The 27,658-nt window shown below is 38.1% G+C and overlaps 2 protein-coding genes across 2 annotated transcripts in view; both read right to left on the bottom strand.

Moving 5' to 3' along the window:
• Positions 1–190: 190 nt before the first annotated feature.
• LOC147181157 (tetratricopeptide repeat protein 39C-like) lies at positions 191–21,545 on the bottom strand. The gene is made up of 14 exons (XM_086094868.1): positions 21,041–21,545; positions 12,318–12,366; positions 11,928–12,056; positions 10,087–10,201; positions 8,016–8,379; positions 5,824–5,992; positions 5,630–5,723; positions 3,062–3,169; positions 2,886–2,995; positions 2,070–2,193; positions 1,898–1,995; positions 1,710–1,814; positions 658–696; positions 191–582 (listed from the first exon to the last, which is right to left on the bottom strand). Exons 1-14 carry the CDS (start codon positions 21,175–21,177, stop codon positions 493–495), a joined length of 1,731 nt encoding a protein of 576 aa, XP_085950994.1. The 5' UTR covers positions 21,178–21,545; the 3' UTR covers positions 191–492.
• Positions 21,546–23,248: 1,703 nt separating this feature from the next.
• Positions 23,249–27,658, bottom strand: part of LOC147181156 (laminin subunit alpha-3-like) — a 104,369-nt gene continuing 99,959 nt past the window's right edge. The window contains exons 75-77 of the mRNA XM_086080472.1: positions 24,926–25,019; positions 24,719–24,838; positions 23,249–24,608 (exon numbers count right to left, since the gene is read on the bottom strand). Coding sequence (XP_085936598.1) covers positions 24,463–24,608; positions 24,719–24,838; positions 24,926–25,019 — 360 coding nt within the window. The 3' untranslated portion in view covers positions 23,249–24,462. The remainder of the gene's footprint in view (positions 24,609–24,718; positions 24,839–24,925; positions 25,020–27,658) is intronic.

Below are 27,658 nucleotides of genomic sequence, written 5' to 3'. Positions count from 1 at the left end.
ATCACTGTAACTATGCAACCACCTCATCGTGAGTAGCTGCTCTTTAAGAATATTTCTATTAAAACTATAACAAAGCGCTTGGTTTTGCTTGTTAAAGAAATAAAAATTTGTATAATTAACCATTTGGTCTTTCCTGGTCTCATTTTTAGCCCTTAATGTTGGATGCTGAAAACAAAACATCACACCCCAATGCAGTGTCCATAAAAATTATTTTAATAGCTTAAAACATACAATATCAAAGAGGTACCTAGTTGACAGCAAATAGTACCATTGCGCATGTGAATCATAAAAAGTTCTCTTAAGAAATACGTGCAAAATATTTCCACACGCGGGGGAAAATGTGCAGTTGTAAAGGCCAGTAAACCTTTTCCATACAAACCACGGAATCTGTTACAAATGACGCCACCAAAACATAAATACTTCAAACGTTTGTGCCTAAAATGGTCCGATTATTTTTTGTTTGGCTTTTTTTCCTACTAAAGCCGACTGGCTTCAAGGTCGAGCTGCAGCTTGCTTGTAGGCGAGCGCCGAGTGGATGCGCACGTGAAGTCTGTTCTCAAAGTCGTAACCCGCGTAGTCCTCCTGCACAAGACAAAATGGCACTGAAAAGCAGCAGCACACGTGACCGTCCCCCACTTTGCGACTGCACACTTGTACCTTGGCCTGAAGCATCAACGTGTGGCCTTTGGATGCAGACTGGAGGGGAAGAAAACAAGACAATGTCATCGACGGCAAATGATAGGATTAGGGCTGCTCCATTAAGAAGAAATTATTCATCGTGATTATTTTGGTAATATCACGATTAGGACGATCATTTATTTTTTGGTACCAAGCAAGAAAATGCTTGAATGTAAAAAAAATTGTTTATTGCACAGCCCTAATCATGATGATCAGTACTGCTGTAAACAAAAAAATCCACATACATACTCTGAAAACATTTTGTGATGGGACTCTATTAACTCATTCACTCCCAGCCATTTTCACTGAAGCAACCAACTTCGCTCCCGGCTGTTTTACTGGATTTTGACTGATTTTGCAAGGTCCACAGGATATTGTCTTCTATTGCTATAAAAACATGGAACCTACCAAAAGAAAGATTAGAGTCTCTTCTTTCATCAGGAAAATTTTTATATTTCTATTTGTTTCTGTGTAGCAGAAATTAGCATTAGAATATAGCCAAGTTTCATCATTATTCACAAACCTGATGAAAACAGTGGGGAAAAGAGCTCTTTGCAACATAGCCCCGGTTGATCTTACACTCTGCTGCCACCTGCTGGCTATTTTTTGTAATAACTGCCATTGGTTTAAGCGACCTCTTCAGATCTGAGGCTGCATCAAAGCCTGTTCTGTAGGTTATAGCATAAAAAAAACCCATAAAATAAAATAAACGTATAAATACGTTTTGGGACCACTGCAATATTTAAAATATAACATTTTTGGAAGAGGAATGAGTTAATAGAATTTAATCTCTTCTTTCATCAGGAAAAAAAGTACATTTGTATCTGTTTCCGTTTCATAATTATTCACAAATCTCGTACACTATGCTGCCACCTGCTGGCCGTTTTTGTAAAGGACTAAAATTGCTTCAAGCATTCGCTTCAGTTGAGAGGCTGCATCAAAGCCTTCTGTACGCTTGAGCATTAAAAAAAACATTTGTTTAAAAATGTATAAATACATCTTTGGGAGACTTTGGTGGGTTTCCCGCCTACCTCCGAGTCCCCGAGGAGCATGCAGCCCAGTTCGTAGCAGGCGTAAGGCTGAATGTACGAGTTGCTCAGCAGGCCCACCTCATCGCGCAAGGCCACGTTGAAATACTGCAAACGCAACCAAGTCAAGTTGACGGTTCTCTACTCACAATACCATTCTTATGGTGATCATCCTTGATGACAATAAATACCTGAATGGCATCTTCAGTGTTATGGAGGCATTTGCTGACGGTGCCCAAAAGCAGGCTTTTCAGCCCCGCGCAAGAGGCGTCGTCAATACCCTGAAGGACTACAGAAAGACACGCAACACAAACTTGTCTTTTTCACTTTTTCGCCGCGTGGCAAGTTTGAGTAGCGCGTTACCTTGCATCATGGCGTGTAATTTGCCGGCGGAGCAATTGCAGAGGGCTTTCCACAGGTAAAGGATCTCAATGATGGAGAGGATGCACAGTTCTTTGGACAGACTGGAGATCTGCAACTTCTCAGCCTGTCGCGACATGAACACGTTTTTTCCTTTCTGTTACGAACAAATACTAAAGGACAAAGTACTGTAAAAGCAATTCAAACTGTAATTCTTATCGTTACTGTTGTGAGTAGCGGTGCAACGGATCACAAAAGTCACGGTTTGAGTCACGGATCGGCATGCGTTTGCGCTCATTCAAACCCCAGACCCTTCACCTTAACCGAATACTTCAGAATCCCGCCAGAGTCGCGATGTTGTCAGGAGACCAGAGGAAGGATCAAAGGAAAGGCAGATGAAACCAAGTGGAATCCAGCAGCGACCAGACACCACCGACTACCCGCAGAGTTACAAACCAGCATCCTTCACCAACCCCAGAAACTCTCAATCTCAATTCCAACCAATGAGGGAGACCTCAAGAGACCAGAGGAAAGACTAAAGGAAGAGTGAGATCCACAAACACCAGCCTCCACCGAGTCAGTGACCAGAGGGAGAAGCAAATTCTGTTTGACATTTTGAGTTGAATGTTTTTCTTTTTTTCTCCACCAACCAATTCGAGGATCGGGAGTGATCCGAACCGAGCGTGGATCAATGATGACCCGTTGCACCACGAGTTGTAAGCATTAAGGGACCAACTTTTTTTTTTCTTTTTCTTTTTTTACTTTGTATTAGTTGAATTAGTAATATTGGCCTCCATCTATTGGTACAATGCAGCCAACCTTCTTCATGGAGAAGAGCTCAATTTGGTTGTTCTTGCGTTTGAAGAGCTTTTGGACATCTTTGAAAAGTCCCAAGGCTCCCTGCAGGTCGCCCATGGCTCCTTGGCAAACTGCAAGACAAACAATGGATTAGGAGCCAAAACAAACAGCGGCGAGGATGTCAGCAGGGTTAGCACCTGCAGCCAAATACGCGTAATAGCACTGGGTCCAGCGAGACTCGTTCTTCAGACGCTCAAAAGCCCGGAAAGCCTCCGTGTGGTTCAGCTCGATCATGTTGCACCACCCTACAAAACGTACAACACACCAGGATTTGATGGTACCACACATGCTTTCTGCTTTTTAATGCAACTTTCAAACTATTGCGTATACATACATACATATATGCATATTGTCGCTGCTATTAGGGTCACGTATGAATATATATTTTTTAGAGGGCGGGGGCAATATTCCGGGGGAAAAAAATCACAAATTTGCAACTTTATAAAGTGGCAGATTTGCGAGAAAAAATTCTGAAACTTACGATAAATACACGTAGCGTAGCTATAGTCTAATCATGTGAGGATTCGTTGTGATATGGTTAATCTATGCTCAAGCAACTACTATCTCCATATTTGGAAAGCCGACCGAAAAGTATTGGCACAAACAGTAGGGTAGTACAATACGTGTATTTCTCGTACGTTTGAGTTTTTTTCTCTCGCATGTATAAAAAAATAATAATAATTAGAGGGCGGGGACAATATTCAGAGAAAAAAACTACAAAAAAATTATTTTTTCTCAGAATATTGCCCCCCCCCCCTCTAAATTTTTTTATTTATTTATACGTGGCCCTAATACGCTGTTGTACTTAAAAAAAAAAAAGTGTATTTTTCTTTTCTTTTTTTTTTACATTTTTGGGATGAAACTGAATGCAGACATCCCAAAAACATAAACATTTTAAAAATGGAAGAAAAAACAGACTTAATATATACAGCAAATCATCACTGCTATGTGAAAAACACTTATGTCATTTTCCCCCCCATTATTTTTATTTTTTTACATTTTTATGTTTTGGGGATGAAACTGAATGCAGACAAGTGAAAAACACTTATGTCCATTTTTATTTGATTTGATTTTTTTTAAATTTTTATGTTTTTGGGATGAAACTGAATGCAGACATCCCAAAAACATAAACAAATGAACATAAGTGTTTTTCACATAGCAGCGACGATCTGCTATTTAGATATTAGGGTTGTCAATTAATTACATTTATTAATTATTATTGCATGATTTCCATAATTAACTTGCAATTAATCTCAAATGTACAATAAAATACTTTTTCCAAGTTTTTCATACTTGTTAACATAAGAGTGAACAAAAGTGTTTGTATCTTTCAGTTCATTGATAGAGTAATTTCATTATAATTCATAGTTATTTGAAGTTAAACAGATACACTAAACAGTCAAAATGAGTTTGAAAGAGTCCGACTTATTGTGCTGCAGTAATTTTTCTGCCACTAGATGGCATTAGTGTTTCATGTTGGCAAGTAAATATACATTTTACCTTGGACCTCCAAAGCGAGGCGTCTTTGTCGCTGGCCAGTGGCCGTACGCAACGCTTCAAAGAGCGAATGCTTAACACGATATGGTTGTTCTATGCTAAAGCAATTACAGTCGAGTAGTACGCTACGTGTATTTCCCGTACGTTTTTGAGTTTTTTTCTCGCAAATCTGCCACCATATAAAGTTGCAAATTTGCTACTTTATAAAGTGGCAAATTTTCAAGAAAAAAACTCAGAAATTTGCGAGTTTATAAAGTGGCAACTTTGCGAGTTTTCTCGGAATATTGCCCCCACCCTATAAATTTTTTTTTATATGTGGCCCTAATACGCCGTCGTAATGTCTCATTATTGTGAATGGCAAGTTTTCATAAGATATTTGCTAGGGATGAGCGAGTACAGCACGCTCTGTATCTGTTCGACCATCTAAATGATCTCTATCTGTATTCGGAGTAAGCCTGGCATTAACCGGAGGTAGGCATGGCTTAACAAAAATGGGTGGGGCTTACATCAATACATTACTGTGTTTCTCTTTTAGTATGAAATTGGTAAAATAAAAATTTAAATTGATATGGATTGACCAAAAGTTTGTATATTTTTTGTTTATTTGTAAATTATTGACAGTCTGATGCTTTTGATCACAAAATAACTATTTTTCCAAAAAGTTTTTATAAATTAAGAAAATGTATACGCATGAATACAGAACAGTCTGAGAATTAAGATTCACTTCTTTCTTTTTTTAATCACAATAGTAAGGGAACTACTTAGAACTTTTTATTAAATGACTCAGAACAGAAATCCTTTTAAAGTGTATGAATAAATATTTACAGAACAGTCTGAAAATGAATATTCTTTTTTTTCTTCTTCTTTTAAAAAAAATAAAAATAAATGAATATTCTGTTTTTGATCACAATAGTAAAAAAAACTATTTACAGAACAAGTTTTTTTTTTTTTTACTTGGGAAAATACTGCTGAATACAGCACATACAGCAGGAAAAATGAACTATTATGTGAATGAACAAGAGTTGTCATAGCAACACAGATTACATTTTTATTATTTTGTTTTCAATGTTTTAATTTTTACTTCCTAACATTATTAAAGGATGTAAGCTGTGTGTGTAAAGCTTAATTGGCAATATTGATATTTTTATGGACGACAATGTGTGTGTGTGGGGGTGTGTGTGTGTGTGTGTTGGGGTCGGGGGGCTTACCAATTTCATACAGACACACATGCTGGATCTCCCTCTGCTCTGAGGCCAGCTTTAAGGCGTCGTTGAAGGACGTTAAGGCGGCGCTCATTTGGCTCTACGCACACACAGGAAGTTGCGCGAGCTGTTTATGACGCCACGTTGCGTTTTCAGCGCAACTGTGTGTGTGCGTGGCGTTCGACACGGTAGTCGCCTACCTCAAGACGCTGCACTCTGCCTTTGAAGAAGATGAAAAGCGACGAGTTGGGGTAGATGGCCTCTCTCTGCCGAAGGATGGCTTTTGCCTCCGCCAGGCCCGAGTGGGTCTCGCTGTCGTCCAGGGCGAAAAAGGGCTGCACTACCGTGTGGTACCACAAGAGGGCCAAGCTGTCGCAGGACACACAAGAATATGTTTGTCAGCAAAAATAACACCGGCGCCCCGTTGTTCAAAACTCGGTCATATCTTTAACCACTGGTTAAGTAGATTTAACCGACGATTAATTTTAACGCCACTATTATCTATCTTGTATCTCTTAACTTTAACCGGCTGTTGATTTGCTGGTAAAGTGAACACACCTAAGGAATGCCGCTAACATTTTAACAGTGTGGTTCACTGCGTTTGTAGCTAATGCTGCCTTCATGATGCCCAGTTGAGTCTATCGAGGGCTTGACTTTGACATTGGTGATTATTCTGATGAAGAGTTACGCACACGCTACCAATGAGCAGTAATACAATGCCAAGTCTCATGCCGAGTCAAAAGAGACAGAATACAAATGTGTTTTTTAAGACGAGTTCTAAAACTGGACGGAGAGGGGGCTTGCCCGAAATTTAGTGGGAGGTGATTCCAAAGAGAGGTTACCTGTTTGTTTGCTTTCACGTCAATAATCAAACAGACAACAACACTGTGAATAGTGGCTAATTATTTCATTTTAATTCAATTTAAATTATTTATTATAAAAAAAGTATACGTTTAATTTTTTTAATTAATTTTAATTTAAAACAATTACAAATATTAGTAATAATTACAAATATTAGAGGAACAATACACACATATTAGATGTATGTAAATACAAAAACAAGCGAAATATATTTTTTAAATTCTATCAAAATATTACACCAGAAATACAAATCAGACAAAAATATGAGAAACAAAATCAGACAAAAATTATATGCTACAAAACTATTGGCAAAAATACAAAAATATTACACAAAATATTCACTGAAAATACACACTGTATTATTATTTTTTTTATAATGAATAAATAAAATAAAAATAAATTATTTCACAAAAACTCCTAACGTTTTATTCGTCAGCAAAAAAAGTTCTTGCTTCTTTTTTTTCAGCGAGTGCCAGTGGTCGTTCATCCATTTTATATCATATACATATACATATCCATTTTTTTTCGCCGACCCGGAAATAAACAAAGAGAAGAATTGTGGGAAATATCAGTGCCAACCAGTGATGTAAACGGCTCGGTTAACTTTGACGGTGCTGTTAACAAACAGTGTCACTAACCGTGTTTTGAACAACGTATATTTAACGGCCGGTTAGTTAATGGCGGGTTAAGAATTTAGCTGCCGGTTAGGAGTTAAACAGTGGTTAAAATAACCAAGAATTGAACAAACTGGGCCCAAAACGTCGATCATTACTAAACAGTAAATATCAACCAAATTAGCTTATGCTAAACGATTAGCTATCACAATTAGCATTAGCACGCTAGCAATTACCATTTTATATAAACAAACACTAACTACCATTTAGTTCACACATACTTCATTATGTCTAAATGACATGTAATAGTCTTAAAAGTCACTTACCGACTTCAACATTATTCCATGCGTCGAGCTAGCTGTTAGCTACATGAGGTCAATAACATCCTGTATTCTTCTAGGCACATTTAGTGAATGACTGCCCTCTACTGGTTAAGTGATGAACACCTAAACCGAGTGGCAGGTTATATTTTGGAATAATTACAGCCCAAGTGCTTTTTTGGAAGTTCAAAACTTCCTTTCCTGTTTTGGGGAAGCTCAATGTGCTGTTTCGTTTTGAATAAAAGCCCAACTAAGTACGAGGAAAGGGAGCCTTTTTAAGCAGACAAATCACATCCGCCATTCAGCCACTAGATCGTGAACTAACAGAAGAAATAAAGATCAGATTACAGCCGCCACTGGAAAAAAAGAGAGCTTCGAGGCAGACAATTTTAGTCAAGCTATTTTAAAAATCTGATTTGGTCAGAGTGTGCCTCAGAGCGGGTAGGAGATCTGTGCACATCTGTGTCCGTTCTCCTCGCGAGCAAAAAGAATCTGTCTCTTGTCTTCCTTCCTTGTCTGTTGTTTATTAAATGTTCTAGGTTGACTGAACTTCATGTCCAGATGCACAAACATAGTATTAGTCACTCGCATACTCACGTGGCTAAGGGGGCCTTCATGTCTTTACTCTTACTGGCGCAGGCGAGCGCCGACAGTCCCTGGAGACGGTCGCCGGGGAAACCCAGCAGGTTGACGATCTTGAGGAGGTGCGGCGGCACCATGGAGATGCACAGGTGGAAGAGGCCGTAGCCGAAGCTGACAGAACCTTTCAGCCGGTCCAGGTCTTCGGCGCCGATGGCGTCCAGCGACGCGATGGAGGAAGGCGACGGCGCCGCCTGATGCTCGGAGGCCGCCTTCCTCCTCCTGCTGCCGCCGCCGTGCTCCTGCAACTGCGTGATGTCGCCGTAACATTTGTTGTAAACTTTCCAGGCTTTGCGGAGGATCCAACCGCCTTTGATGTACGCTGTGGAAGGTTGAAGAGGAGCAACGAAATATCACTTGGCTTTTAAGAATAACAACACAAAAGGGCCCGACCGATTAATCGGCCGCCGATTATAATCGGCCAAAACATTCGGCCAATTATTTTCGCCTTAAAACGTTAGAGGAAAACCCAAGTTTCCGATGCTGTGAAAGTACCCTGAATGCACCATTTTGCTTGCGTAGCATTAGCAACTAGTACGTGTGTAGCGTATGTCATTCTGTTGTCCCCCAAGCGTCCTTTAAGCTGTTTAATGACACCGCAGTTGGAGTTAACTGTACAACTAAACATTAACAATTACACCCACTGTATATTTAAATACAAATCATGCTTCATTTTTAAAACATCGCTAGCCTAGCGCTAATGCTAAAAGCGAAGGGAGGATCCTATTCAAACACTAACAGGAAGTTAGCATCAACTTTGGGAGTGTTTTTCCTTCAAATAACGAATATCCACACAAATGCTGTGGGAACACGTACCCACGGATGAGATAACACTACGCAAAGGCACAAATTCTTCCCAATGTGTGAACAACGCGTTATTTTAACTCATTCATTCCCAGCCATTTTCACTGAAGCAATCCCCTTCGCTTCCGGCTGTTTTACTGGATTTTAACAGATTTTGCAAGGCCCACAGAATATTGTCTTCTATGGCTAGGAAAACATGGAACCTACCAAAAGAAAAGATTAGAGTCTCTTCTTTCATCAGGAAAAAAGTACATTTCTATTCGTTTCTGTGTAGCAGAAATTAGCATTAGAATAGAGCTAAGTTTCATCATTATTCACAAACCTGATGAAAACACTGAGGAAAAGAGCTCTTTGCAACATGACCCTGGTTGATCTCTTATACTCTGCTGCCACCTGCTAGCTGTTTTTTGTAATAACTACTATTGGTTTCAACGACCTCTTCAGATCTGAGGCTGCGTCAAAGCCTTCATTAAAAAACAATTTTTTATAAATATGTTTTTGGTACCATGGCAATATTTAAAACAGAACGTTTTTGAAAGCAAATGAGTTATTAGAATTCAATCGCGACTTTCTTCAGTACTCACTTTAAGTGTGTACGCCATGGATGCACGGCACCACACTGCCCCCAAGAGGCCAAAAGGCACAGGAACAGTCAGTATTTGTTCTTACTGTTTTTTCAGTTTGAGTATATTCTATTCTTATTTCACTTTCTTATTGTTTTCTTTTGTTATTGTCCTTTCAAGTTATATTTCAAGTTGATATATCAAGTATGCAAAGACTTTCTTATCTCAAACATTATTTTTTTTTTTTAATCTTAATACACATTTCCACATGCCATGGCACGAAATACAATCCCCGAGGTCCCAGGTTAGCATAAAATAACACAAAATACAAATATATCAAAGAAAAGGTTCATGCTTTAATGAATGGTTTTATTATTGACATATAAATCTATACAATAACCATGTATACTTCCTGAAATTTGTTGATAAGGTCATACTTGTCATACAAAGCAGAGAATCTTATTAGCGAAAATATGTGCATAAGTGACACCCATTGAAAAGGAATTGGGGAGGGGGGAGGAGTAGTTTTATGCATGATATATATTTTTAAATAATCAGCAGATGAATTGGTAATTGTTTGTTTTTTTCAGCCAAAAATCGGTATCGGCCTAAAAAATGCATATCAAACACAATCGAAACAATCTGAACCCCCCCCGATTTACCTGAGAGTTCTTGTTTGGTGAAAGCGAGCACGGCGATATAAACCTGGCAGTCGGCAATGATGATCTGCCTTTGGAGTCGTTGGATGGCGGCCACCCCCGACCTCTGAGAGTCCGTCTGCTCGCACATCAAGGAACTTTTCAAACAAGAACTGGGAAAGCTTAAGATTCATATTTGCTTGCTCTTAAAGCTAACACGTTATGCAAAACGCACTTTTTAACGGCTTGTATACAAATAGTTGGACCTCTGGGGTGCCTGCCTACCCAGTAAGTATTCAATTAAAAAGCCATGGGCTGCAAATAAGGATTATTTTAATAATCAATTAAGTTATTGATTATTTTGGCCATTATTTGATGATTACGTTTTAATTTCCAACCATTCCTTTATTGGAAAACAGGACATTATTACAAATTGTAGAACACAAACAGACTACTGGTTTGGTCAATAACATATATATATACAAATACACAAAACATGTTTATCGTTGCTTTTTATTTTTTATTTTAATTCAACACAATAATTTGTCTGCTTGCATGGAGGACTACGGAAATCTAAAATGTGTTTACTTTTGAGAGCATTTGGATCATTTAACATTTTTAAAGTCTCTAAAATATTAAATCGATTACCAAAAATCGACTAATTTGATAATCGATTGCTTGTTGATTAATCAAATTCTGATATATTATATTTATTTAAAAGGACTCATTGAGCCATTTTCTGCAGTAAAAAGTCTATATTTTGTCCAGAATGAATTTGATAACTTCCTTATTTTTTATGAACAATTAATACCTTTAAAAAAAAGAAAAATTTTAAATTCCACTTGAGTGAACTTGTGTGATGTCCACTTCAATGGACACACTGAAGATGTTTTCTGGGTTTGCTCAGCACACTGAGCCATGATTGGTCGTTACATGTTTCCTAAGTTGACAGCATGTAGAAAAATTTGTTTTTAAAAGTATCAATTGTACATGAAAAATAGTAAAGTTATCAAATTCATTCTGGAGAAATTTGTAACTTTTTACTGCTGAAAATGGCTCAATGAGTCAAGTATCCCTTTAAAATCGGATATTTTTAGAATCGATTAATCTATCGATTGTTCAATTGATTAATCGACTAACCGGATTCATTTTAATTTTGCATTACGATGTATTACAAAAGCATTTTTTCCCTGATTACTGTTAATTACCCAGTGATTGGTGTTTATGTTGTACTTCATATTCATATAGTAATAAAACAAAAAAGGGGGGGGGGGGATTGATGTTGTACTATGTTACTGGTTCGATCCTTGTTTTCCAGATGTTGGCAAATGTCTTATTTTGATTAAACACAGACGATAATCATTCTTTGATGAAGGAATGCAGAAATCAGTTAACAATTAACTGTTGATATACTGAAAACAGAAGATTTGGACAATTTCAACGAAAAATGCCTCCAAACGATGACTCAATTATGAAAATAGTTGCAGATTATTTTGATAATCGATTAATTTTGACAGCTCTACTTTAAAACAATAAATGGTGGTTAAAAAAAAAACATGTTTTTTTGCCCCCCGTAACATTTACAACAATAAAAATATCAAATATAGGCAGTGAAAAAGAAAAGAAAAAAATATATATATATAGGCAGTGAACAACATTTAACCATCATCTATCCTTCAGTATTTGCGTAACTTCACAACAAAGAGAAAAATCTGCCAATTTTTGGTGGGGAAGGGAATGTTTGAACGTCATTAACTTTGTCTAATGTTGTAATCTGTTCATATTGAATGCTTTGGCTCGTTTGGCAAAAGCTTTTAAATTGAGAAAAAACCCAACATTTTGATTTGAAAAAAGTCACGACTCACCGAGCGCTTCATCTTGTTTTTGAGGGTTTGGATGACGCCGGCATTTTCGCTCTCGCACAATCGCTCTGTCGCTTTGAGGTCCTCGGACGCCTGCTGCATCTTCTCCTCTTCAAACGTCATCACGGCGTTCTGCGCAACAAAGTCCAAGGCAGAAATTTGGCACAAATGTACAACCTTGCTAAATAATTATTTTTGCTGCTGTTAACATCCACAAAAGCTAATTATTGTCATTAATTGCTTTATAGTCCAGTTGCGTCAGCAATGTCAGCATTTGAGATTCCTTCTTCACTTTGCAACACTTCCTGCAAGTGACATGAAATCCAAACAAATGGAGGTCGACCCGCGTTCCAGATCGACCTTCGAGATTGCACATCAAGTACGGCGACTCACCAGGAAACTGACAAAACTGGCACCGAAGCTCATGAGAGGACTGCGGTTCCTGTGGTGGGATGAGAGCGCACACACGTCAGCACTTTGTAGAACGAGTCGCATACCAAACACATGGTTTCAGACGCACATCAAGTTTGCATCTTAGGCTACGTTCACACTGCAGGGCACCGATATTTCCCACAATTGGGGGGGTGCCCCCCCCCCACCAAAAAATCGCTTCTCATAAGAATCGCGATTCTCATTTAGTACGATTCAGAAACGATTTTAAATGTCCCAAAATCCATTTTATTTAAATTATTTTATACTGTCTTGCCTTTGTCTGTGTGTGCCTTTATTGGGAGCGCTGTTCATGTTTGGCCACTTAGGGGCAGTGTGGTTCCACGCGGTCTGACACTGTTAAGTTGTAGCCACATTAGAGAGTAGAAGGGAAAAGTCCCGATCAAGTTATTCCAATAAAAGTGTTTTTTTCCCAGCGTGGAGCCGTTCTTTTGAGTGATAAAAGTGCCGGGAGTAGCGCGCTAATTAGCATTAGCGAGTCAGACTGGAGTAGATCATTACAATTCCTTGCACATCTATAGATTGAAGCAAAAATCATTGTCAATCAAATCATTTTGGGAAAAATATATATCGTCATTAATCGAAATCGATTCTGAATCGGATCGCAGAGCCAAAAATCGGAATTGAATCGAATCGTGAGACATTCAAAGATTCCCACCCCTAATATATTCACAGACGTGTCAGTAGTCTCCCTTCCAAGCACTCTCTCCCGCCCGCGCAGATCAGGCTTTTTGATGACGTATGAATCGGATGCGTGCAGATGAGCATACATATCTGATTTATATCCACATACAAAAGATGCCCAGGTCGGGTGTGAACAAAAAAAATCGGAATTGTACCGTTCACAATGCATGAAAAAAAATAAGATACTTGTGAGCAAAACATTTTTGTTTTGTTTTTTTACAACATAAATGTACATAAATTATCCCATCTCTTATAGTATTACAAAGCATTTATTCAGCAGCAGTATAACCTTTTGTTGTTGGAGCGCCGAAGAAAAAGACGTTTGTAACATTATCTGCACAGTGACTCATATGGTTTTAATGTTGCTGCTGTGTCTCCCCCTCCACTTTAGAGCAGCAACAGCTGTGTAACTAGGGAACGCCCTGTAAAAAAAAAAAAATAGAAAGAGAGGGCTCGGGAGATTGTCCCTCAGAGCAGGTAGGAGATTAAATCTGTGCACATCTCTGTCCGTTCTCCTCAAGTACTAAGAATCCAAGTCTCTTGTCTTCCTTCCTTGTCTGTTTATTAAATGTTCTAAGTTGACTTAACCTGACAATCACATGAATATAATTACATTCAAACATCATCAAAATGTATCAGTTACATGAAAAATTGTACAGATAGACCGATTATCGGCCGGGCCGATATTCAGCATTTTTGACAAATATTGGCATTGGCCATTTTGAAGATCCACGTGGCCGATATTTGATAAATTTTTAAAAACCGTTAACTTCAGGGAACTAATTTTCAGAGATGCTGCTGGCCATGGGAATTCTCTGCACCTTCAGTTTTTGTTTGAAACTAAAACTAAGATAAGTAAAAAAATTATACTACAGATATTTTGAAATTTTGGAATACTTTATTTACTGTAGAAAACAATTGTTTAGGTTTTCATTTAACATGCTCCAGGGAGTTCATGGAAATTTTTGTTAGATTTTTAAAACAAAGAGGCCTGTTGAATAAGATTTATTTTTATTTTTATAAATATTCTATTAATATTTTACAAACCCTAAAAGTTGCTCAATAAACATACGTTTTAAAATTCCCCCCAAAAATAAGAGCTGGAATTTGTATTTTTTTCCAAATTTTGATGCCAATATTTTGAGTGAGTATCGGCTCCAAATATCGGTTATCGGCGTCCTTGACTACTAATAATCAGTATCTGCATCGGCCCTGAAAAAAACATAATGGTCTATCTCTATAAAATAATAATATAATAATAATGCATCGGATTTATATAGCGCTTTCCAAAGACGCATTATAATGGAATGGATACATTATTCATGCACTCACACATCCACACTGTGGTGCCGGTAAGCCACTGCAGTAGCCACAGCTGCCCTGGGGCAGGCTGACGGAAGCGTGGCTGCCAGTTTGCCCCTCCGACCACCACCAAACATTCGCATCTTCCATGCACCAGTGTGAGTAGCCCTGGGGGCAATGTGTGTGAAGTGCCTTGCCCAAGGACACAACGACACATGACTTTTTGGGGAGAGCGGGGATCGAACAGCCGACCTTCTGGTTACTGGCAGCTGAGCAACAAGCCTATTAATACAGGCGCTGCATTTTTAATTGCTTCCAAAGCAGAAGACCCCCCCCCCCCCTCCCAAGCACAATTAGAGAGAGGAGTGACATTCAAGCATCCGGGGGGAGAGGCTGTATGTACCTTTTGCGCCACATCAGCACAGCCTCCCACCAAATAATCCGTTCATACAATAAGGGGACAAATTACAACTGCTGGAGTGACTCGGAGAAAAATATAATTTCATGACTTAAAAATAATAATACTTAAAACGGCCCAGCCGATAATCGGTATCCTTAGCGCTAACCACTACACTATTCCTTCAGTTAGGTTCAGTAGCGCAAAATTTTTGCTTGTCAGCCAGAAACCTTTCTGGGATTTTCAGACGGCTAATTGTCATGACACTTTGGCATTGCAAATGCGAAGAATAATGGATTGCTTTGAATTCATTTGGACAGAAAGTTGACTGATAAAGGCGCCTTTTGTCAATATCCTGTCTCAGTCTCAGAGAAAGTGGGCGTGTGTTTGGTCCACAGAGGCGTTTTGGGGGTGGGTCTGCACCTAATGACATAAAATGAGAACACGCTCGTTTTCTCAGGTTGGGAGGGGCTGGTTCTTGCAGAGCAGAATGAACTAGAATTTCTCATAGAGGGTTGAATGGAGGAAAACACCACTTTGTTGAGGTTTTTGGTGAGGAATTAGCATTTTAACATGGCTAAAAGCTCCAAAAAGTAGATTTTTCCCATTGCTGTCCCTTAACTCTTTGACTGCCAACCATTTTCAGAAAAGAGAACATGTGGGTGCCAGCTGATTTAGAGCATTTTGACTGATCTTTCAAGGTCCACAGAAAATTATGGAAACACAGATACTACACCTAATGAAAGTTTGTTTCTACCTTATTCAGTAATCAACAATAGAAAATAGGTTAGTTTCACCCAAATACTCCGTTTTGGACCAAAATACATAGAAATCAAGCTTTTTGTGAAACGATATTATTTCATGCACTCTAGTGAATTTGACACCTTTTTTTTTCCATGAATGATGCCATAAACACCTAAACAGTGCTTTACTTATAAAACACTACCACCAACAATGAAAAATTGTTTTTTGATAGCAAAATATGTTTATTTACATTTAACAATGTAACAATTTGACAAAACAATTTGGCAAACTATTTACAAATGTAAATTTCTTTTTGTGTGGTATATTGTGTAACACTCCCCTGCGTGCAAGGGGACGTAGCAGGATTTGCACCACAGATTAGTTTCACTGAGATTGCCCCTTCGCGTGCAGACCCTACACTTTCTTGCCGGCCATCTCACCACCTAGCCGGATAAACTCCAAAAAGTGATGGCACTTCCCAGGATTTTTTGTTTTGTGCAGGATATATGCATTGAACATGCATATTTGAAATAGATAGGCAACACATTTTTGGTGCCATTTCAATGTTTTCCGCGTGAATGGGTGGTAAGAGATGTTCTGATCCATCTTATCCACTCCATTCATGGTGGCATCGTAGTCCAGAACCAGTGTCTTCTCCGTGATCAGACTGTACCCGCTCCTCCGATGAATATGCATTGGACTCGGGGTACACTTCATTGTCCGATTGAACGTCCGCTTGTGCAGAAGTGCTCGGTTGTGCACCGCGTTTTCCGGCGTTAGCATCGCTAGCCGGTGAGGCTTTACGACGCGGTCGAAGCCGCCGCGTCACCGCTTCCAACTTCGGCGTCAACCTCGGACTCACCATAATCATCATCAATGTGCTCTTTAGCACTGGTCGGTGCTTTTCGTCTTTGAAAAAAATGCTTAAGCGTGAGCTGCTTGCAACCGGTCGCCATTCTCCCCTCAACACTCTAGCTCCACCTCACGTCTTCTACTGCTGACTCCTACCCGATCTTGTCCAAAGAGAGTCATCACTGCCATCTAGTGCCCATAAATAGTCATTATACTAACTCGATCTGCTTGATACTTTCAGCACAGCTGGCCAAGGCTTTGCTCCACCAGTTTCCAAAAAAAAACATAGTTAACGTCTTTTAACGTTTTTGGCGGCACTCATTTGGATTTTACTAAACGTTATTAAACGTTTTTGGCGGTCAAAGAGTTAAATGTCGCAAAAAAAAAAAAAGGTTGAGAAGGTTCCCATGGTCAGCAGCATGCCTTATTAACTCATCCACTCCCAGCCATTTTCACTGAAGCAACCCCCTTTGCTATATATATTTTTGTTTTACTGGATTTGACTGAATTTGCAAGGCCCACAGAATATTGTGTTCTATTGCTGTAAAAACATGGAACTACCAAAAGAAAGATTAGAGTCTCTTCTTTCATCGCGAAAAAAAGTATATTTGTATCCATTTTCGGTTTATTGCAATTAGCATTAGAATAGTTTCATCGTTATTCACATTCCTGTTGAAAACACTGGGGAAAAGAGCTTGTTGCAACATGGCCCTGGTTGATCTCTTATACTTTGCTGCCACCTTCTGGTCTACCATTGCTTCAAGCATTCCCTTCAGTTTAGAGGCTGCATCAAAGCCTTCTGTATGCTCCAGCAAATATTTTTTTTTATAAATACGTCTTTAGGAGCATGGTAATATTTAAAATAGAACATATTTATACGTTTTTGGGAACAAATGAGTTAAGTGAACTTAAAATTTAAATAAATAGTTCCCTGAGATTAAAATGTTTTTCGCTTTACCTTTTATTGGCCTTCACATTTTGAAAAAAAGGCCCATATGGACATTCATCAAAATCCCTTTTAAATTGTCTACTGCGTTTCCTGCAACCTCAGAAAGAAAGACAAATAAGAAAGCTCATTTTCTACATGTTAACTCTTCAAAGAGGACGCCGATGCATGCAAGGCAGAAAAAGCTTCACTGTGCCGACTGCAGCGCACGAGTACAGCAATGCAAAGCCGGACAACATTTTTATTGTGAGCATGAGGATGTTTTGGCAGTCACGGGGCTGTTTGAAACATCAGCAGCTCAACGCAAGTGTGTGAACATTTGCTGAAGGCTGTTTGAACAAGACAAACGGGTTTTCTTGTGACCGGTCAGACAGTGCTGCCACAGACGAGCCTGACGAAGTCAACGAAGCAAAGGATCTTGTAACGGGGCTCAATCATGTACTGTTACAGTATGGGGAGAGATTTGTCTCAAAAATATTCACACAAATACATTTGGAATTTTCACACGTTTTTCTGATCCGTGACAAACATATCCGCGATTTTCACACGTTTTTCAGATCAACAAATATATCCGCGATTTTTATATATTCACGTGTGTCTAAGGCCCGTTCCTCTGCAGTCCACTGGGAGGAAGTGTTGCTGTCTCTATAGAACGTTGAAAATTGGATATTGAAAAATAGAAATCGACTCTTTATCTGACCTTCCATTATGTGTTTATTTTGCACAAGTCTGGAAACGAAATGTGACCGTAGTTTGTTTCCCTTGAGCTTAGTTTTGCATTCACTCGAAGGACACTGTTCTTTTGCTGTGAATTGTTTCCCTCTACGTCACTAAAGCAGCAGCGGCCAAAGAGGTTTTCGAGTCACGCCAAAACAAGCTCGAAGGAAACAAATTAAGGTCGCATTTTATTTCCCGACGTGTGTAAAATTAACACATATCAGAGGATCAGATAACGGCTCGATTTCCGTTTTTCAATTTCTAATTTTAAACGAGAAACGGCTCGTTCCTCTTTGGCCGCTGCGTTGATCTGTATAAATTACTGGATAGCCGATAGGCCAAGACTTTTGAAGCCGCCATATTGCTCCTCCCAAGAAACGTTTCTCGCCATACAATCCTAAACATTTACAGTATCGAAATTGGAGAACATTTGAGTGGAAACAGCATGAATTATGATGTTTTAAATTTGTTAAACATAAACAAGAGAACTTCAGACATCTTACAACTTGCCTTAAATGCATGTATAAATTATATGCTTTAATGATGTTTGCAGGAGGAAACTTCTGTATATTTTTTATTAAATGATTATAACTAACAAAACAAAAGATGCCTCTGCAAAATTTACATTGTAATGTTGGGGTCTAATGAACGGAGCGATAAAAGAAAAAGGGGGTCTTCAAAGCAGCAAATATCGTCCACTTGTTAAAAAAAATTGTGACCGCCCCGCTACAAGCCACAGATATATACAGATCAGAGGGCTGCTGCTACTGCTGCTTTAGTGCCGTAGAAGAAGAACATTTAACAGCAGAAGTAGAGTTGTCTTTCGAGTGAATCCAAAACAAGCTCAAGGGAAACAAAATATGGTCGCATTTTGCTTTCCAACTTGTGCAAAATAAACACATAATGAAAGGTCAGATAAAAAGTCAATTTCTATTTTTCAATGTCCAATTTTAAACGAGAAACAGCTCGTTGCTGTTCAATGGAGATAGCAACACTGCCTCCCCATGGACGGAGGAGGAACGGGCCTTAGACACACGTGAATATCTGAGGGCTTGTGTGTGTGAATATCTCAAAACAGCGTGATATTTATCTAAAAAATAAATACGCGACCATCCACAAAAGTCATGAAAAATGCACACACAAAATTAAATAACACATGTGAATATCTGTGATATATTTGTGGATCTGAGCAACACGTGAAAATCAAGAAAATGTTTGTGGATCTCAAAAAACGCGTGAAAATCACACATTTATTTGTGTGAATATTTTTTAGACAAATCTCTCCCCATATTACAGGGGCCGGACAACTAGAACGGAAGGAGACAGGTTTGACAAGCAGATACCTGTTGCACAGGTAGTAGCCTTTATAAATGCCAACACTTGTAACATATGTGGTCAACATGAAAGTGATTGTAACGGGCACGCAGACTCGTGTTACAGAGGCTGACATGTAACAAGCACACGTCATGTAAAAATAATGACAAATGGAACACAAACACTTAACACAGTGCGTCACAATTATTTTTTCTTACAAGGAAATGGATGAAAATATTTCGCATACCCCCAAGTCTCCCCCATCAGTATAAATAGTAGGGCTGGGCCATAAATCTAATTAATTTGATTAATCGTCATTTTGAAAATCGAATAGTTGAAAATTTGCTAAATCGTGAAATAAAATTTTTCCTTCTGGATTATTAAAAGCTGTTGTTCTTACGTTCTGTTACATCCAGATGTTATTGTAAGTTGTCATTTTGCTAACTATGAATGTTAAGTTTTTGTCCAAACTGATTTAGAATCTGTATACATCGTTGTTGTCTGAACATTTTGCACGGAATTATTTTCGAATAAATGACACCTTCAAATAAACATTTGATGGGTTTATTCGATTAAAATCGATTAAAATCGTAATCGTCCTGAATGAGAGATTTTATTTTTGGGCCATATTGCCCAACCCTAATAAATAGTATCATTTGTTCTAAGTACACCTCTGCAGAGGAACTAATAGTCCTTGCTAATACTCTGACAATGAAAGCGCCACCGTCACCTACTGTACTGGATGTGAAATTACACTTCGCTAGCGCGGCAAAAAAAAAAAAAGTTACTACAACATCAGACCACACACCATTTGAGAAAGACTACCTTAACAGTAATTCTGTTTTGCTGTGTGAAAGCACACACAATTGTGGGCATTAGCGCTCGACCAATTAATCTGTCAGACGATACAATCAGTCAATGTTGACATTTTTAAAATCAGGCCATTATTTGACTTTTTTTTTTTTACACTTTACAACAAATGAAAAACATTCAAATATGCAAACACCCCCCCCCCAAAAAATGTTTTTTTGCTGATTTTTCTCTCTATTAAGTTAAACATGAAAGGACAAAGTATTGTCATATATTTATTCTTTATGGTTGTGTTAAGTTACCAAAATATAAGCAATTTGATTCATTGTACATTTTTTCATGAATTGGCCAATTAATCAGTTACCGCAATTCTACTCTGCCAAATATTGGACTTAGAATTGGCTTTAAAAAAAAAAATCCATAGCGGCCTTAGAAGACATATCGCAGTCTCATGTAACGTAAGCAACGTATCGCTTGTGTTACAGTCAGCAGAGATGTACAGAACGATGAACTATTTACAGATTTAAACCATATAAATTCGAAATATTTTCAACACCCATTTTATCTGGAAAACGTTTTTAGGTGGTATATAGCTGCTTCATCAAGATTGTTTTATTTTTTTTATTTTTTTTTAAACCTAATGCAGTTAGAATGGTTTTCAATTATTCGCAGATTTTCAGTGCTACTCGCGGCCGGCCAGATCACTTGTCCAGTGTCCACTGTACTGTAACACACAATTGTCAGATACTTCTTGTTACACAGACAAAAGGCAACACATTGCGTAATCAAAACGTAAACTATACAAACTGTAACACGGGCAGCAGACATGAACACCCCCCCCCACCCCCCAAATGCAACAGGTAACGCAAATAATGTAACGCAGGCAGACACTTCACTCACCTGTACGCTCTGAAAAGCGTGTCGCTCTCCTGAAATCCATTATTAAGAAGCATGTTGATGCCTTTCAGCGCCAGCTCCGCGTCGTTGACCGGCTCCCTTTCGTCGTCTTCCAAGGCGGCTTCCGTCGCGGCCGCCATCGACGACGTTGGCCAACAAGACCAGGGGGGCGAGAGGCCGAGTGTGGCCGCCGCGAGAGGCTGCTTGGAAGGCGGCGGGGAGGCAGAGCTGCGCGCGCGCGCGCGCGTGCGTTGTCTGGTGACTTCACTTACAGGCACAACAATCGCACCGAGTGGCGCAGTTCCGAGCAAACGCGTCCATGTCGATATTGTGCGACTACTGGCTTGTCAGGAATCAAATTTCGGCCTGTGGTGACGTGAAGATGCCGTTTTTAAGTCGCCGCTAACCGGCATTGACACTCAGCTGCTGGTTTGAGCTCCACTCAGTCACACAGTCCAGGAAGTGTGGTGCCTTCAAGTGTTATTGGAATTAGGACAACTATAGTAGCATATGCAGTGTGAACTGTTAATTCGACGTAAAGTAAACGTGATCAAATGACGTCACATACTTTTCTGTCTCCCGTTTGGTTTGTAGGTGCATGAACATTAAAGGATGTACAAAGTGTGGAGTGCAAATAGAAATGTACAACAAAGCATGGTGGAGCTTTTAAATGTATCAAACGAATGGGCGTGGTTTTGCTTGGAAGACGTCACTCAGGGCCAGCCCAGGGCATAGGCAAACTAGGTGGTCGCCTATGGCGCCATTAGTGGAGGGGGCGCAAAATTGCAGGGCAATTTTTATGTTTTCTAAAATAAAATATGTAAACGACCCTGCTATTATTATTATTTTTTTCATTTTTATATTGCAGAATAGCGTTTTATTGTGCTATTATAACATAGTTGATACTTTTATTTTGAAGGATACAGGAAAAGGTCTCATAAACCGGTAGGAACTGACGTAAGTAACCGACGTACTTAGTAGCGCCGTCTTCCAAGTGCAGAGAAGACGTGTGCGCGCCACAGTAAATCAGAGAAAACTGAAGTTTACAACTCATTCAGTGTACGATTCTTTAGCACCTGGCTGAGAAGGCAACGAGGTTCGTATTGGAGCAATGTTTCATTGTTTAACTAATGTTGCTATATTTCATGTTCATTGCGTAATTTACTGCATAGTAAAACGTTACCGTTTTCGTCCACTGGAGTGTGCTAACGCTCCTTGGTAAATATTTAGCAATGCTATTGCTCAAGATTCTGTTTTATTGACTAAGAATCTGTATTTCTTTATGGTTTATTTTTTTAAAGGTATTTATAAAGGCAACATGCAAGGTTAAAATGCCTTCTTATAAATTGTACTCAAGAGATTGTCAAGGCTATAAAAGGTAATAATTTAAGGCAATTCATTTATAGTATATGGTAGGGGGACCAAATGTTTCCACCTTTGAGAGGACATACCATTTTCTTACGTCCTGTTGGGGCGTCTGTTTTTTTAAATAAATGTATGAAAATGTCCGGTTGGCATTGCGTGACTAATAGGAGGTGAAGTACACTGTGTTACTGCGACTGGTACCACAAGGCCGGGGCAATTGTCCTCTTTTTGGGAAAAGTGAATATGTTCACCCTAGTATATGGCTTGAATACGGTAAAAGGATACACAAAACATAGCGTTTGAGTTGTTAATGGCATTTTTTGTTTATTTGTATTGTAGCTCTTACAGTGTGTTCACACAAAAGAAGGTTTAATAAAAGTTGTGAACCATCAGTTGGAGAGACAATCTACACTTTCGCCTAGGGCACCAAATCACCTAGGGCCGGGGTTTTTTCAGTAAAAAAAAAAATATATATATATATATATATATATATATATAAATATTTAAAAAAAAATTAATGAAGTAAAAATATTTTCCTGTTTTTCAGATTTTTTTTTTCAGTTTTTCAGATAATTTTTTTCCGGCCCGACATCACTAGCCGTGTAGGTGGCTGCGGCACGATTTATAAATTTTATGTATGCAGTCAAAACCCACTTTCTTCTTAAATTTAATTTAATTTAATGCTTCCCAATCCTAACCAATGTGAAAATATCCAAATCCCCCTAACTGGTCGGGGAATTATTAATTAATTAATTAATTAATTGACAACTAATGTACAATGAGTGAACCCGAATATCGTCACTCTCTTTATAAAATGTCTTAGCTTATAATTTGACCCCCCCCCTTTTTTTTGCCTTAAACATATCCTCAGGATGCCACTTCTCCCAATAAATAGAATCAGTATTTGGTTTTCACCTTTTTTGGAATAAATATACTTAGGCCTAAGCCATGCGCGTAAAGATGTAAAATCCATAAAAAAATTTATACCAACAAAAAATCTTGACAAAACAGAGCGTTTCCCATGAAATCCGGGGTTTTACCCACTCACCCGCCAAAAAGTGAAAATAAATATAAAAAATAAATAAATGTTGACAAAAAAATCTTGACAATGAGTAAAAATGTGCAGGCGCCAAACCCCGGTCCACTTTATTTTTGTTTATATATGCCAGCAACATATAGTGATAGGCATAACAATTAAATGATCCTCTATTAGATGGATTGGCAGTAGTTTAATTAACCTGCGTATCCATATTTTGTGGCATGCTCAATAAAGTTTAAATGGCTATTCGATCCAGATTATCAAAAGAAATGCACAAAAGTGATTTCAGACGTTTAATTGGCGATAATACAAAATGGTTTACAAACTAGTGGTCACAAAACAGGAATGCAAAAAAAATCAAATTGCAATGAGTTTCTTTTCTGCTTTTTTTTGTTTCTCCCTTTTGCACTCAGAGGTAAACATTGTCATCAATATCTTTTTGGGCCATATTGTTTCATTTTAGTCTTCAACTGTACTGAACTCGGGACATGCCGTTGTCCGCTGTAAACCTCATCGAGAACCACTCGGAAGAATGCATGCAAAAGGAATGCAAAAATTGGAAAACGTAAAATCATAAACGTCATTTCTTGGCCTTTGTGGGGACTCAAATGATGCAAACAGGAATCAAACATGCCAAAAGGGAAAAGTAGCGAGCACCATCAACGGAAAACTATTGTTACATGAATGTTTGGGTCCAGAAATTTTTCATTTCCAAACATCAACACAATATATATCCTGTAATATATATATATATATCAAACATGTCCTTAAAGTGCTGTGGTATGTACTGTACACTGCAACCCCAAATGACAAATCCCCCAAAAAAACAAAAAACAAAGCAATGCATTGATAAGTTGGTGCTGTACATGATTTTCAAATAAATACATCCATACACACACACACACACACACACACCATATACACATCGTGATACACACATTCTCTGTCTTCTTGGTAACAGATTGCACATGGTTGTTTGAGGTGGTCCCAAGTTAAGCCAAAAACAATGCAGTGATGTGCTTCAGCCCGGACATTCCTTGAGGTTGACGGGTCCGACCACCGAGGGCAACCTGGCGAAAGAGACGGACTCGCCGTTGACCTTCATGTCCTGGATGCAGCCCACAAAGGACGACGTGACGGGCGGCGTCCGCAGCGACGACATCTCACCTGCGGAGAGTGCGCTCAACTCAGCATGTTAATTGGAATAATTTGAGGAAAGGACCACGTTTTTGGTTGCCTAACTGTGTAAATGGCTTCCAGAGTAGGCGGGCACTCACCAGGAACTCCTCCCACGTAAAGAGGATATTTGGTCAAAGTGGCGGTGGAAGACGGCGGTCCAATTTTGTACGTGTCCACTGTGTCCACGTGCAGTTGCACAACATTCTTCCTCTTGATGACTGCAAGATGTGGATGTAAAGTCGTATGTACGCATGCATCATGTTTATATGGAAATGAATAGAAATATGACGAAGATGGCAATTTACCGGAAATTTTGTGAAACGTTCCATCGCAGAGTGTCGTTTTTGGCTTCACAGACGCCATGAACTCACCTTTGCCATTGTTGACTAGTGCCACCACCTGCATAAAAAAAATTTCACTTAGTTGCAACACAGCCATATAAGTTAAGAACAAAAACAAATATTTTATATAAATACCCTTTGAAAATATGTATAGTATTCCATATTCTTAAATCATACATGCTGACTAAGGTTATCATAGTTAACGAATTATAATGAAATATCCAAAACTAAAAATAAAATAAATAATAAAAAAAAAATTAAGATGCTTTCCCCCCAATTTTTTTTTTATATAAAAAAAAATTAAACTACATCTTACATGAACTATAATGATAGGGAAAATGTCCTTTGTTTTCACCTTTGTTCAGACCATGTATGAGCTTTCGGAGTTCTTATTAAATGTATTTAATTTGGAATAGAATAAGGAAAGTCAAACAGTTGTTTGAGAATTGTATTTTACTAATATACTTAGTGACATTTTTTTTGTTATCTTGCACTCAACAAATACTCCATATATGTAAAATAAATAAAAAACTAATACTAAAACTACATAATAAAACCTGAACTAAAATAAAGCATTTTCGAAAAACAAAATTAAACAAAAAAACTTGCTCTAAAAACTAATATAAACTAACTTAATCTAAGAAACAAAAGTCAAAATGAAAAATACTAACTATAATGAATTCAAAACTATTATAGCCCTGATGCTAACGTGCTTACCAGATTTTTTTCAGAGCACCTTTTTAAAGAAACTGAGTATGAAAACAGTCAAATTAAATAGTGTCCCTGAGCTATAATGACTTGGCCCATGAACTGTATTAGTATGGAAGCCCGAAAGTGTCAAAATTCAATAAATAAAAACGTCATTTTGAAATAAATATCCTTTAGATAAATAACAGGCAATTATGTAATGTGGCCATCAAATTGTAAAATGTGTTAGTATTATTCTGAAAAGTGTTCATGCTAATTTTTAATATATCTATTTTTTATTTCTTTTACATATATGGAGTATTTGTCGAGTGCATTTTGACACTTTCGGGCTTCCGTATATTAGGCCCACGACCCACCATCTGAAAATAATGCTTTCACGTGACAGTTTGTAAGCGGAAGAATACGCTAACTTTAGCCTGACAGGTGATGTGGTCATGGTCATGTCCTATCAAGAGTCTTTAGTGCATCATAAATGGACGTGTGTTCACATTCTGCCGCATGCTTCTGAAAGCTTATGGCGGAGTATCGGAACGTACTGTAAATCACTTGTACAGTAAATAAAGAGCTGATACTGAGTGAGGTCAGGCTAAGGAAGTTAGCATCATGCTATGCTAACAGGCGCGCCACACTTGTTTGGTATCGTATTCAGATTAAGATTCAGATTCTGTTTGTCCTCACTGTGTATAGTTTTAAAAGTAGTCTCTTCCTTTTTGAATTAAGTTATTTAAACTTTATTTGTATATTTATTACTACCTATTGACAATTCCCAATATCAACGGCCATTTCTGATAATCCACCAATGTAACGTAATGCAAATGTTTCCTTTACACAGTGAAAACAAACGGCATATTGTATTGCTTCTGCCTGTGACTAGCATACAAACCAGGCAGATTGTTATCATCAAACGACATTTCAACACATTTTGAAATCAAAATAATCCTCACAAATCAAATGACAGCGATCCAAAGTCCAATGCTTTTCAACGAGCACAGAGATTTCTTTCACCGAGTTGACCGACCATTTTGAATTGTGACGTAAGCTCGGAATTGTCAATTGTTACCTGCTTCTTTGTTTTTAGCGAAAATCAGCTAATTTGTATTTACTTGCATTGTATTTAGACTTTTTTTTTTGTGTGTGAAACTTTTCACTGGGAAACTACCTAATTTAGTGACACACCTGAATTTTATTTGAACTTTAACTTATCTTTTTTCTCCGTCTACTTGTAATACTATTAGCTAATTTATAACTAATTATCTAATTAGTTATCAATTTATTTTTATTTTACTACTTTTTTTGTTTCATTTTTACTGTATTTTAGTTGGGTATACACTGTACTTAATTGTATTATATAATTTTATAATAATTAATTTTATGTAATTACTTTTTTTTTAATTTCACTTTATATTTTTGCCTTTTTGCTTGATTTATTTTATTGTCTTATGTTATGTTTTACCGTACTTTTTATTACCGTCCTTTTTTAATTGTAGATTTTTGGCCACCCAAATCTGTTATATTTTATGGACTTTCAATTTTACTATGTACTTAGGTGCTATTTAAATAAGGCTTGATTTGCTTATATAGCCCCTTCTATGAACTTGATTTATGTAGAATATAATGTTAGTTTAAATGACTCCCAAATTGAACTCTAATTTTCTTATTTATTGAATTAAATGCAGTATAACGGTGGATAGACTTTGAGTTTGTTCTTGTGTATCCATGAAACCTTTTTGTACATTTCAGAACCAAACAGGTACGAGCATATAAACCACCCAAGCTGTGAATGGTACCCCTAAAAGGTCACTTTTGTGTGACAGTATTTTTAACTCATTCACTCCCAGCCTTTTTCACTGAAGCGATCCCCTTCGCTCACGGCTGTTTTACTGGATTTTGACTGATTTCGCAAGGCCCACAGAATATTGTGTTCTATTGTTATAAAAACATGGAACCCACCAAAAGAAAGATGATAGTCTTTCATCAGGAAAAAAAAGT

Source organism: Leptonotus elevatus, chromosome 1 (genome assembly GCF_054856555.1).
Source record: "Leptonotus elevatus isolate MCC_2025b chromosome 1, RoL_Lele_1.0, whole genome shotgun sequence".
NCBI classification, from domain to species: domain Eukaryota; kingdom Metazoa; phylum Chordata; class Actinopteri; order Syngnathiformes; family Syngnathidae; genus Leptonotus; species Leptonotus elevatus.
Note: the sequence above shows the minus strand (reverse complement) of the source record. Positions and strands in the feature narration are given on the sequence as shown.

Coding starts and splice junctions, on each gene's coding strand:
- LOC147181157 (XM_086094868.1), bottom strand. CDS start 21,177: ATGGCGGCCGCGACGGAAGCCGCCTTGGAAGACGACGAAAGGGAGCCG. Junction 10,202..11,927: donor AAAACAAGATGAAGCGCTCG/GTGAGTCGTGAC, acceptor ATGTGCGAGCAG/ACGGACTCTCAGAGGTCGGG. Junction 2,194..2,885: donor AGCTCTTCTCCATGAAGAAG/GTTGGCTGCATT, acceptor ATGTCGCGACAG/GCTGAGAAGTTGCAGATCTC.